The 11,836-nt window shown below is 45.6% G+C and overlaps 1 protein-coding gene across 1 annotated transcript in view; it reads right to left on the reverse strand.

Moving 5' to 3' along the window:
• The window catches only part of LOC129865413 (alpha-actinin-3-like), a 35,273-nt gene that overhangs the window by 2,604 nt on the left and 20,833 nt on the right, over positions 1 to 11,836 (reverse strand). Inside the window, exons 3-21 of the mRNA XM_055938201.1 lie at positions 11,676 to 11,795; positions 11,107 to 11,193; positions 10,228 to 10,315; positions 9,705 to 9,783; positions 9,268 to 9,349; positions 9,041 to 9,126; positions 8,725 to 8,817; positions 8,207 to 8,437; positions 7,802 to 7,949; positions 7,049 to 7,199; positions 6,761 to 6,869; positions 6,316 to 6,456; positions 5,874 to 6,056; positions 4,747 to 4,881; positions 2,585 to 2,764; positions 1,981 to 2,127; positions 1,551 to 1,616; positions 1,157 to 1,315; positions 948 to 1,024 (exon numbers count right to left, since the gene is read on the reverse strand). Coding sequence (XP_055794176.1) covers positions 948 to 1,024; positions 1,157 to 1,315; positions 1,551 to 1,616; positions 1,981 to 2,127; positions 2,585 to 2,764; positions 4,747 to 4,881; positions 5,874 to 6,056; positions 6,316 to 6,456; positions 6,761 to 6,869; positions 7,049 to 7,199; positions 7,802 to 7,949; positions 8,207 to 8,437; positions 8,725 to 8,817; positions 9,041 to 9,126; positions 9,268 to 9,349; positions 9,705 to 9,783; positions 10,228 to 10,315; positions 11,107 to 11,193; positions 11,676 to 11,795 — 2,362 coding nt within the window. The remainder of the gene's footprint in view (positions 1 to 947; positions 1,025 to 1,156; positions 1,316 to 1,550; positions 1,617 to 1,980; positions 2,128 to 2,584; positions 2,765 to 4,746; positions 4,882 to 5,873; positions 6,057 to 6,315; positions 6,457 to 6,760; positions 6,870 to 7,048; positions 7,200 to 7,801; positions 7,950 to 8,206; positions 8,438 to 8,724; positions 8,818 to 9,040; positions 9,127 to 9,267; positions 9,350 to 9,704; positions 9,784 to 10,227; positions 10,316 to 11,106; positions 11,194 to 11,675; positions 11,796 to 11,836) is intronic.

The following is an 11,836-nucleotide window of genomic DNA, read 5'->3' on the forward strand; positions in this document are numbered from 1 at the left end:
TTACTAGAGAGGTCTGATGTACCTGGTCATAGAGATACATTATATTACTAGAGAGGTCTAATGTACCTGGTCATAGAGATACATTATATTACTAGAGAGGTCTAATGTACCTGGTCATAGAGATACATTATATTACTAGAGAGGTCTAATGTACCTGGTCATAGAGATACATTATATTACTAGAGAGGTCTAATGTACCTGGTCACAGAGATACATTATATTACTAGAGAGGTATAATGTACCTGGTCATAGAGATACATTATATTACTAGAGAGGTCTAATGTACCTGGTCATAGAGATACATTATATTACTAGAGAGGTCTAATGTACCTGGTCATAGAGATACATTATATTACTAGAGAGGTCTAATGTACCTGGTCATAGAGATACATTATATTACTAGAGAGGTCTAATGTACCTGGTCATAGAGATACATTATATTACTAGAGAGGTCTAATGTACCTGGTCATAGAGATACATTATATTACTAGAGAGGTCTAATGTACCTGGTCATAGAGATACATTATATTACTAGAGAGGTCTGATGTACCTGGTCATAGAGATACATTATATTACTAGAGAGGTCTAATGTACCTGGTCACAGAGATACATTATATTACTAGAGAGGTATAATGTACCTGGTCATAGAGATACATTATATTACTAGAGAGGTCTAATGTACCTGGTCATAGAGATACATTATATTACTAGAGAGGTATAATGTACCTGGTCATAGAGATACATTATATTACTAGAGAGGTCTAATGTACCTGGTCACAGAGATACATTATATTACTAGAGTGGCCTGTGTCCCTGGTCATAGAGATACATTATATTACTAAAGTGGCCTGTGTCATAGCCACACACTTGTATAGGTTACACAGTTGTACACGTGTGAAACAGGACAAATATAAGCACCCCTATTTGACCTTTTTAATTCTGTGTACCTGGTCATGCGGCTGATGCAGTACTCGGCCTGCTCTGCGGGCAGCTCTCTGCGCAGCTCGTCAACCGTGATGTAGGCCTGGGAGAGAGGAGGTATATATTTATTTCATTTCTATGTATTCATTTAATTGCATTTACCAGGTTGTCCCACAGGTGAGAAAATACCTATTTTTCAAGGGAGATCTGGCCATATTAAAATGTTCTAGCTCACCTTGTCGGAGGCCAGGATCTTAAAGGAAGCCATGACCTGGTCAGCGGTGTCTGTCTCGGCCGTCTCACGGGTCATGAAGTCGATGAAGGCCTGGAAGGTGACCACGCCTGTGTTGTTTGAATCCACCAAGGTCATGATGCGGGCAAACTCCACCTCACCCTATTGGACAACATGTTACAGTAGATTAGAACATCTCACCCTATTGGACAACACGTTAGAGTAGATTATTTTCATATCATTGTAGAGGAGAACATGTTTTGAAACCTTTAGTATAAAAACGGATGCCATTTATACTATAACTGTATACAACCAGATAGAGCGTCGTCATTTTGTATAAAGGGACTGAGAAGAAATGAAGGTGAGGTCACTTCCTGTTGGTAGCTAGGCTACTCACCAGATCGTAACCCATGGAGATGAGACAGGCACGGAAGTCGTCGGGGTCCATCATGCCGTTTCTCTTCTGCAAAAGAGAGAGGGGGAACACAAGCATCAGTTTTTATGATGCAAGTACAATAATATATATCTTTTATATCAATGAACGATGCAGTGATGCAATGATCAACGATTATGTGAACGTAACACGCTAGAGACACTATCCCTCAGTGTGGAGGAACAACTACGGTGGCAAGAAATCACTGACTATTCAAAATTCACACTTACAGTCAGTGTATTCAACTATGGTAGGTTAAAATAATCACATATCACTGTCATTGCAAGTAAAATAGCCTTCTTCAAAATAGCCGCTTTCTGTAAAATCTGAGCCAGGAAGTAAAAAGACAAGTGCAAGAAATGCAAGTACAATAATATATATCTTTTTTTTTTACCCTGTCAAAGTGATTGAAGGAGGCTCTGAACTCGTTGAGCTGCTCCTGGCTGATACCCTTGGCATCGCGGGTCAGAATCTGGTTCTCCACCTCGTTGATGGTGCGGGCGATGGTGGTCAGCAGCTGCTCCCAGCCCACACGGATATGCTGCAGAGGGAGAGAGGGAACGCGGGAGCGGAGAGTCTAAGCTTGACGTAATAATTGCGTGCTTGGAATTTGGGACCAAATACTAAACTTTTGACTACTTTAGTGCACTATAAGTGACACCTTATGACACATTCAAAAGGGGAACTAGATATATAAAGTGCACTAACTTCTAAACGGTAAAACTGATATGTATGAAAATACCCCTAAATGAAACATTTTATCTCAAATCCAATATACTGGAGTATAGAGCCAAATTAAACGTTTTAGCTTCACTGTCCAAATAGGGGAGTATATGATACTTAACCTAGGTCTAGGATATAAGATACTTCACTTCCATGGTGTAGTTGTGTGTTTGTTGTGTAGTTGTGTGCTGTGTAGTTAGTGTTTGTTGTGTAGTTATGTGTTGTGCAGTTGTGTTTTTTGTAGTTGTGTGTTGTCCAGTTGTGAGTTGTATTACCTCCATGGTGTAGTTGGTGTGTTTGTTGTCAAAGATGAGGGACTCCTGGCTGAGCTGGTGGTCTCCCTCCAGTTTGTCGATGTTACACTTGTAGTTGATAATGTTTTGTTCATACTGCTTGAGATTGTTCATCTGTTCCTCTAGAGAACCGGCGATGTCCACAGACACATGACCAATCTCCTGTAGAGGGAGAGGGGTGGAGAAAAAGGAGGTAGTGAGAACTGAGAAGTGTGAATGGATGACAGTTCAGGCTTCCGTATTCATAAAGTGTCAAAGAGTGCTGATCTAGGATCAGGTATAGAATCTAGGATTAGGTCCATTAATTATAATCTAAAAGGCAAAAGTGATCCTAGATCAGCTCTCCTACTCTGACCCATAAGTGTAGGCACAGTAGATGTTGCGAACCTCTGCGTGTTTGGGTTTCGGAGACCCTGTAGCAGCTTAGCCTGGGTACCAGTCTGTTTGTGCTAACATTTCACTTCTTGCCATACCAAACATGGCATAATGACATGGGAGTACAATGAGTGGAATGAGGATTTCACAAAAGAGGATTTCAAACTCGTAGGACCGTGTAGCTCTAGCTCAGTGGTACCAACCGGTCAAACACAACGATAAAGCCTTGCATTCCTATTATTTGTATTTGTTTCGTGCTGTTGTCGGTAGGTGCACTTCATTCAGCAGCCCTAGCACCGGGAAGACAAAGTGTTCCCATTTTGAACCATTTTATGTATCTGAAGGTAGAACTCCGCCTACCCGGCAGGCAAGTGCACCTACAAGCCTACCTCTGGCAAATCAGACAGCTCAGATCACCGTGTCTGCACAGTTTCCTCAAGCCATAGACTGTAAAAAGAAGCCTCGAATGCAGAATAAAGTTGACACCGTGAGATTTAAAAACGTTTTAAAAAATGATTAGAGCGACTCAACGAATACAGCAAAAATATGCTGTTTTTATGAATAACTTCATGTCTAAGTTGTTATTCGGCACTGTCGACAGTTTGTTCCACACTTCCATAAGCCATAAAATGCACATTCTCCCTACTTCCACTCACGCTACAACCAGCACTGCAGCTGCAACGAATGAGTACAGCAAAGTGTTCCGCTAAGCTTGTGTTGTTATCATTAGCGGCTTGTGTCTTTTCTTTTTTTCTAAATATATTTTTTTAAATAATTTTAACCCCTTTTCTCCCCAATTTTCATGGTATCCAATCGCTAGTAATTACTATCTTGTCTCATCGCTACAACTCCCGTACGGGCTCGGGAGAGACGAAGGTCGAAAGCCATGCATCCTCCGAAGCACAACCCAACCAAGCCGCACTGCTTCTTAACACAACGCACCTCCAACCCGGAAGCCAGCCGCACCAATGTGTCGGAGGAAACACAGTGCACCTGGCCCCCTTGATTAGCGCGCACTGCGCCCGGCCCGCCACAGGAGTCGCTGGAGCGCGATGAGACAAAGATATCCCTACCGGCCAAACCCTCCCTAACCCGGACGACGCTAGGCCAATTGTGCATCGCCCCACAGACCTCCCGGTCGCAGCCGGCTGCGACAGAGCCTGGGCGCGAACCCAGAGACTCTGGTGGCGCAGCTAGCACTGCGATGCAGTGCCCTAGACCACTGCGCCACCCGGGAGGTGGCTTGTGTCTTTTCTAATATCGAGGAATATTTCACTTTCTCTGGTCATAGGAGTAACAACATGAATTGGCGCACGAGGCAGAAATAATGCAGTGTGACTTGAGTTTCACCATCAGCTGGAAGACTGTGTCCCCTCTTCTCAGCGGAGGGAGAGCTGAGGGACGGATGAGTCCAGTAAAAAAAAATATATATATATATTATTATCCTCAATTAGCTGTGCCTCACCAGTAATACAACAAATGATATATGACGAGTGTGATCATATACCTACATTTTACATTTCAAAATGGTCTGAGAAGAACAACATTGGCAGGGTAATTCAAGTGTAGCCAATCTGCAGTGATAATGTATTGGGTCTATAGCCTACTGCACAAACCTCATTGCTACAGAACTGTTTTTAATTGGTTAATGTTGCATAGGCTTACGTTTTTTAATTCATGTTTTTTTTTTAAATCTGAGCGGTAGATCTCCGCTTGCATTTTGACTCAGAAAAGGTTGGTGACCACTGCTCTAGCTGAAGTAACTGTACCTCCATCTTGGTCTGGATCCAGGGGCCGATGATGTTGGCCTGGGCAGCGAACTGGCGCCTCAGCCTCTCGTTAGCCTGCTGCCTGGCCACCTCCTCCTGCAGCATCTGATCCCTGAGCGGAACAAGGTGCTTCACCTATGGAGGGAGACAGGGACATTGGTCGTCAACACACTGGTAGAGATGACGTCGCGTTTCTCTGTTACTCGAGAGCAGAGCCCTATACTACGTACCGGATTTGAGGAGTTCGTGAGGTAACTTTGGTCAACCTTGAGCTCAAACTCAGATAACCGGTACTCACCTTTTAGCCAGGTACATTTCTATGGCGACGAATCCTTCAGAACTAATCTGCTCCGGGGCACACTAACTCAGAGCTAACTGTGTCTGAGCCGTGAGTTGAGGACCAATTAAACCACCCCCCCCCCCCCCCCCCCCCCCTCTCACAAAGATTGCGTCATCCTCCCCTTCGTTTGAGGAAGAAGACTGATTAAATATTTGATTAACGGAACGTATTTTTGTGTGTTCAAAAATTGTAATGTCAAAATACCGATCACGTTACACATTTCGTAATGGTAGAATGCATTTGAAACTTTACGCAGCGTGAAACTTTCGTATGACTTATTTTATCAATAGGAGAGGGATAAAAAGGTGCTTGTTCATTGATAAACACACCAAACCACACCAAAGACGACATTAACGATAAGTGGTCAAATAAAAAACGGCACTTCTAAAAGCCTATTTCACACCAGTCTGCTGAATTTGCAAGATAACTCTTCTTTCATTTTGATTTCGGCCCAAATGAAAAAGGGTCACCGACTTGCCCGTGGATTGATGTTTCAGCATGAAGTCAGTTACAACTTGGGTTGGAGCTTAAACCTACATGAGGGTACAAGGAGCTCTCCAGGAACAGGGTCGGAAAGCCCTGCTCTAGGGTGTAACCCTTTGACATTAAGCAACTTACAACTATAGCGTGTAAGAAAAAATACAAACTACAGAAAAAATTCTTGTCACAGGAAATGTGTCTCTTGACTACATTCTAGAGTGTAGAAACCTAGCCAGGGAAGGAAATACAATTAAATAGAAAACCATTTCAGCTTCTCTGTCGGCTTCACAGAGTGTGTTGTACTCACTGCCTCCCACTTGTTAGTGATATCCTGGGGGGAGAGGTTGGTGTAGGGGTTGACTCCTGACAGCTTGATGCCGTAAGTCTGAGCGATCTTCACAATCTCGCTCTGGATGCCCATGGTGGCCATGCGTTCCTTATCGGCCTCTGGTAGGGTGGCCTTGAACTGGTCATGGGCTGTAATCAGAGACTGGAGAGGAGAGGAGGAGTGAGAATGGAGGGATACAGTGGGAAGGAGCGATAGAGAGAGAGAGAGGATCAAAGGGTGTGGTGTGTGTCACATAACGAGAAGAGGGGGGGGTAAGGAGTGAGAATGGAGTGATATGGGAAATGACGAGAGAGAGCGAGGGAATGCAGAGAGAAAGGAGAGTCCATCAGACCGTTAATGTTACGTATTGTTCACACACAGACACGCTCACACACACACACACATTCACACACACACGTACATGGATCTCCTCGGTGCTGTGGACGATAAACATGTCCTGCAGATCCTCCATGGCTCCGTCCATCCAGTTGTTGAAGGGCGCCGCCCTCTTGGCGAACTCCAGGTACAGCTGGTCAATGGTCTCCCACAGTTTCTCCACACGCTAGGAAAGACCAGGACAAGATGTAACATCCATATACAGTATGAAGCCATCCCTGCTAAGTAGTCACAGTAACACGTGTAATGGCTTGATATGACCACCACTAGTTGTTATTGGAAGGGACAGGAGTTTTTCCTGAGACAGGTGACCTGGTCAGGAACATCTCCTGGCTCGTGGTGGCTCAGTTGGTAAGAGGCTGTGTGCTCAGTTCCTGCAGGGATCACATTCTCCAACCAAAGGCGTCTGCTTAAGTGGCGTATACAATATGATTATATTAGGTATCTGTTGTACGTGCGTAGTTCAGTACCTCCAGGGAGTCCCTCCTCTTCTGCGTCAGCGTACCCAGGTTGTCCCACTGGTCACAGATGCCCTGGCAGCGGGCGTTCACAGAGGACGCGTCATGGTAGTCCAGCTCACTGAGAGAGAAACGGGCAAACACACTGATCAGTATCACGTCTTCTATTACACACTGTAAGTCAATCCCTTTTTTCTAGAACTTTACTACGTTTATCCTTTCTACCGCCACTCTCTCCTTCCACCGGTCCTCCACACGTCCCTTTCATCATCCCTCCCTCCTCCCTCCGTCCCTCCTTACTTGAGCTCCTGGGCGATAGCAGCGATCTGCTCCACTCTGTCCTGGTGGGCGGCCAGGTCAGACTCAAAGGCCTCGTGTTTCCTCATCAGAGCTCTGATCTCCATCAGAGAGGCCGACTCATAGTCCTTCATGGACAGCAGCTCTTCTTTACCTGGGGGAGAGACACAGATAATACTCAGTCGTTATCTCTCTCTCTCTCTCTAAACCCTTTACCTCTCCTCTCCGTTCTATATCTCTAACCCCTTTACCTCTTCGTTCTATCTCTCTAACCCCTTTACCTCTCCTCTCCGTTCTATCTCTCTAACCCCTTTACCTCTCCTCTCCGTTCTATCTCTCTATCCCCTTTACCTCTCCTCTCCGTTCTACCTCTCTAACCCCTTTACCTCTCCGTTCTATCGCTCTAACCCCTTTACCTCTCCGTTCTATCGCTCTAACCCCTTTACCTCTCCTCTCCGTTCTACCTCTCTACCCCCATCCACCCATGAGCGCTGTGGCGCATGACGTCTGGGGGTTGAAAGTTGATGTACCTAGGGGCTTGACTCAATAAAGTGGATTTTCCAATTCAAAATTGAGATCCCCTTTACCGCGCCTCTCGCCCCTCTCTCTCTCTCTACCCCCCACCTGCCCTTCGTCCCCTCTCGCTCTACACCCCACTCACCCTCCCCTCCCGTTCTCACTCGCTCGGTTATTACCTGAGTTCCAGGACTGGTGCAGGGAACACTTCTGTCTCCCTCTCCATCTCTCGGTTATTACCTGAGGTCCAGGACTGGTGCAGGGAACACTTCTGCTTGAACTTCTCAGCCAGGTGGTCCAGTCTCTCCAGACGTCTGATCTCAGTGAGCAGCCACTCCTCGTATCCCTTCTCCACCTGCTCCAGACCCTTCCATGCATTGGCTATGTCCTGGGTGAGGAGAGAGACGGCGATGGGGTATAACATGGGTAGTATTATAGACGGAAGCCAGTTAGTTGGTTGACTACACTGGGTATTGTAATGTTGGTGGAACAGTCAGATATCCGGGGGGGTGTTCTCAAAACTCTTTCGGACCCACACCACAGTAAATTAGCTGCGGTTTTAATGAAGGACCCTGGGGTATGAAATCGAGAGGGCTGCCAGGACAGTGTCACTCCCTGAGACGTGGTGCGCGTGACGTCACCTACCGAGACCATCTTTCCCTCGGAGGGCATGAAGGCGGGCCGGTTGCTCAGCCTCAGCTTGGTCTGCAGGGTGTTGAAGTTGATCTCCAGCTGACACTTCTCCTGGACGCGGGGCGGCTTGTGGATGCGGCGGTAGTCCCTGAAGTCCTCCAGCTTCTGCTGCATGGCCCTCATCTGCTGCTCCGCCATGCGGTTCTCCAGCCACGGGATGGTCTTGCGGATCCACTCTAGCAACTAGGGAGTGGTAAGAGGTCAGGGGTTAGAGGTCAGGGGGAGAAGAGTTGGTTGGGTGGTTACTTCAATTCAAAAACACACAGGTCCCGTTCAGGGCCAGTTTCCCAAACACAAAAAGCATGCTCAGTGGAGAATCTCCATTGAAATTGCTTTTTAGTCCAGGACTAGGTTTAATCTATGTCCAGGAAACTGTCCCATAACCTCTCATACATCATTGCATTAGCGCAATGACTAGAAGTCTACAGGAACAGTTAGCAGGCTAGTATGATAATCCCTTTAACACTCACCTCACTGGCCAGCTTCTCATACTCCTCCATGAGTTTCTCATTCTCCTGGTTAACAGCCAGCACTTTACAGATCCTGTTAGCTGCTGTCTCAGCCTGGGTGAGTAAGAGAGAGAGAGGGGAGAGAGAGAGAGAAAGAGAGGAGGGAGGGGAGAGGGAGAGAAAACAGAAGTGAGCGAGAGAAAGATATATTAACAACAAACGTTAAGACAGAGACAGTGGACCTTAGAAAGATGGCCGATTTTTATTGTTTTCCATTGCATTGTATTCCATGTTTTTGCGGCAGTGTGGAGCAGAGGCAGTGGAGGGAGTGAGTTACCTGCTCAGCGCCAGCGAAGGCGTGGTAGAAGCAGGACACGTAGGTCATGATGGCCTTCTCATCAGGCTTGGGGGTGTTCACAATGTCTGAGAGAGAGACCAGGGAGGAGAGCTCAGGGACAATACAACCCCAGTGAAATCACTGGAGAGAGTCGTCAGAGACGAACGGTAGGGTTGTAAAATTGCCTGGTTTTACAGAAATCCTGATTGAAAAAAATATGGACTCACCTTCAGCGTCGAGCATCTTGGGGATGTCCAGGTACTTCTCAGCCACCTCGAAGGCAGTGTTGAGGTTACCGATGGGGTCATCCTGTTAGGGACACACAGACAGAGAAAGAGATTTACATGAACACATAGAGAGAAGACACGGGCCAAGGGTTGTGGGTTCAACAAATAACAAACATATGACTGTACGTTGCTTTGGATAAAAACGTCCGCTAAATGGCATATATTATTTAAAAATATATATATAATTTAAAAAATAATAATTATATATCTATATATTACTTATACAATAGAGTTCTAGAGAGAAAAAGTGAGAATAGAGGTAAAGAGAAATAAAATAAAATAGTAAGGGGCTACGACAGGTGTTGACCCTTGTGGACTCTTAAGAGGAGATGGGAGATGAGAGGAGAGTGAAGGGAGGAGGGGGGGGGGGGGGGCACCTTTCTCAGTTTGGAGTAGTCAATGAGGTCAGGTCTGTGTCTGTGGATGAGGGCACACAGTGCCAGGCCATCCTTCCAACTGAATCAGTCACCAACAGGAGAGGAGAGGAAAGGAGAGGGTGATACAAAGAGAAGATAGGAGAGGAGGAAAAACATTAGGATTATGAAGAGAAAGTAAAAGAGAAAGAAAGTAAAGAGAAAGTAAAATAATAAAGTAAATAATAACACAAACAATCCCAAAAGAAAGAGAGATGTAGCCTGGTCGCCAGTCTGTTTCTGGTCTCTTGCCAACTTTATGGAATTGTCATGCCAAATGTGACAGTGAGTGACAAGGAGTTGGCATTATAGCACAAACAGACAGGCACTCAGGCTAAGAGAGGTGCAAGCAACAGCCATAACAGCCATAACAGCCATAACTATGAATTAGAGTTCCCAATTCATCTCTTCTCAACATGACTGTGATTCCGCATGCAGAATGGATGTAGTTTCCCATCCTGGCCACAGGGTGGCGTGCTGTGCACACCTGATATGGAAGTTCTGCACGTTAACGTTCCTGTAGGGGGCAGTCTTCCTCTGGCACCACAGAAGAAGACCCTCCTTAGCAGAGGTCTCTACATAGGGAGGAGGCGGGGGGAAACAGAGGGGAGGCAGAGAGGAGGCAGGGGAACGGCAGTGTTATCCTAAAGGACTAGGCTAAATATGCTCCAATAAACCTGCGGTGTTAAGGTGTCAAGCTTAGTGACCTGTGTGTGTGTGTGTGTGTGTGTGTGTGTGTGTGTGTGTGTGTGTGTGTGTGTGTGTGTGTGTGTGTGTGTGTGTGTGTGTGTGTGTGTGTGTGTGTGTGTGTGTGTGTGTGTGTGTAATGCTTACTGAGGTATGTTTTTTGTGGAGGATATGCAAAGTGTGTGTGCCACGGAGGCTTGAGTAATATGAATGTGTTAACAGTAACTCATAATGAACTGACTACATACAGTAGCCTACTGTGTCTAATGTATCATGGTTTTGAGTGTGGCAGATGCAGAGCGTGTCTGAACAGTGATCCTACGACACGTTTGCGACTGTGGCCGTTAATTCTATTAATGTGTTAACGCTTTAATGACAGGCGTATGTATAGTGTTGTATAGTGACTGATAATGTATAGACAGTGTTACTGGGAGTCTGATAGCTGGGTAAGTAGGTCGAATTTGTTCTCATGTGACTTAATGCATGTGCAGTTCGAATGTGTTTATGGCGGGTGAAACCCGAGGGGAAATGCATAAGAACAACCATGTAAACATGTATTTTTTTAAGATCAACTCTTCGCTCGTGTCATATCCAAGAGCGAAGACGGAACTTTTTCCAATTCCACCCCTGCACACACACACACACACACACACACACACACACACACACACACACTGACCCTCCACGGAGATGTCCTGAATGGCGAAACGCAGGATGATGGTCCAGATCATTCCCAGGGTCATCTTCGTATTACCGTCGACAATCTCTGCAAGCCAATCACAGAGTTCGGTCAGAAACCATGGCAACATGGAGCACATGCCAAAACTCAGTTTATACTGGCTTACTGAGAGTTGCTCCGATATAATACCTCACTCTATCTTTCAACAAGTATCTAAAGTTACAGTATTTTACTTGAGTACCTCTTATTTATTTGTACCTTTATTTAATTATTAACTAGGCAAGTCAGTTAAGAACAAATTCTTATTTTCAATGACAGCCTAGGAACAGTGGGTTAACTGACTTGTTTTACCTTGTCAGCTCGGGGATTCAATCTTGCAACCTTTCGGGTTACTAGTCCGACGCTCTAACCAATAGGCTACCTGTCGCCCCTCTAAGTCAGAACTGTTTTGTAAAATGGGACTCTAGAACTACAAATAAAGGATAATCACAACAGTACTGTTTTTGAACCTGTATAACAACATATTGGCGAACAACAAGGACAACAGAACCAAGACGTTGACGTCTCACCCTCAGCGCCGATGGACACCAGCTTGACTCCCTTGCTGCAGATGAAGTCCAGGGCCTTGTTCACATTTGCAATCTTGTGGAAACGCATCTTGCCTTTGTCGGGTTTGGGCAGTCTCTCACCTGTATACAATAAAAACATTCCCTTTCGTCTCCTCTCCGCA

Source organism: Salvelinus fontinalis, chromosome 11 (genome assembly GCF_029448725.1).
Source record: "Salvelinus fontinalis isolate EN_2023a chromosome 11, ASM2944872v1, whole genome shotgun sequence".
Taxonomy (NCBI): domain Eukaryota; kingdom Metazoa; phylum Chordata; class Actinopteri; order Salmoniformes; family Salmonidae; genus Salvelinus; species Salvelinus fontinalis.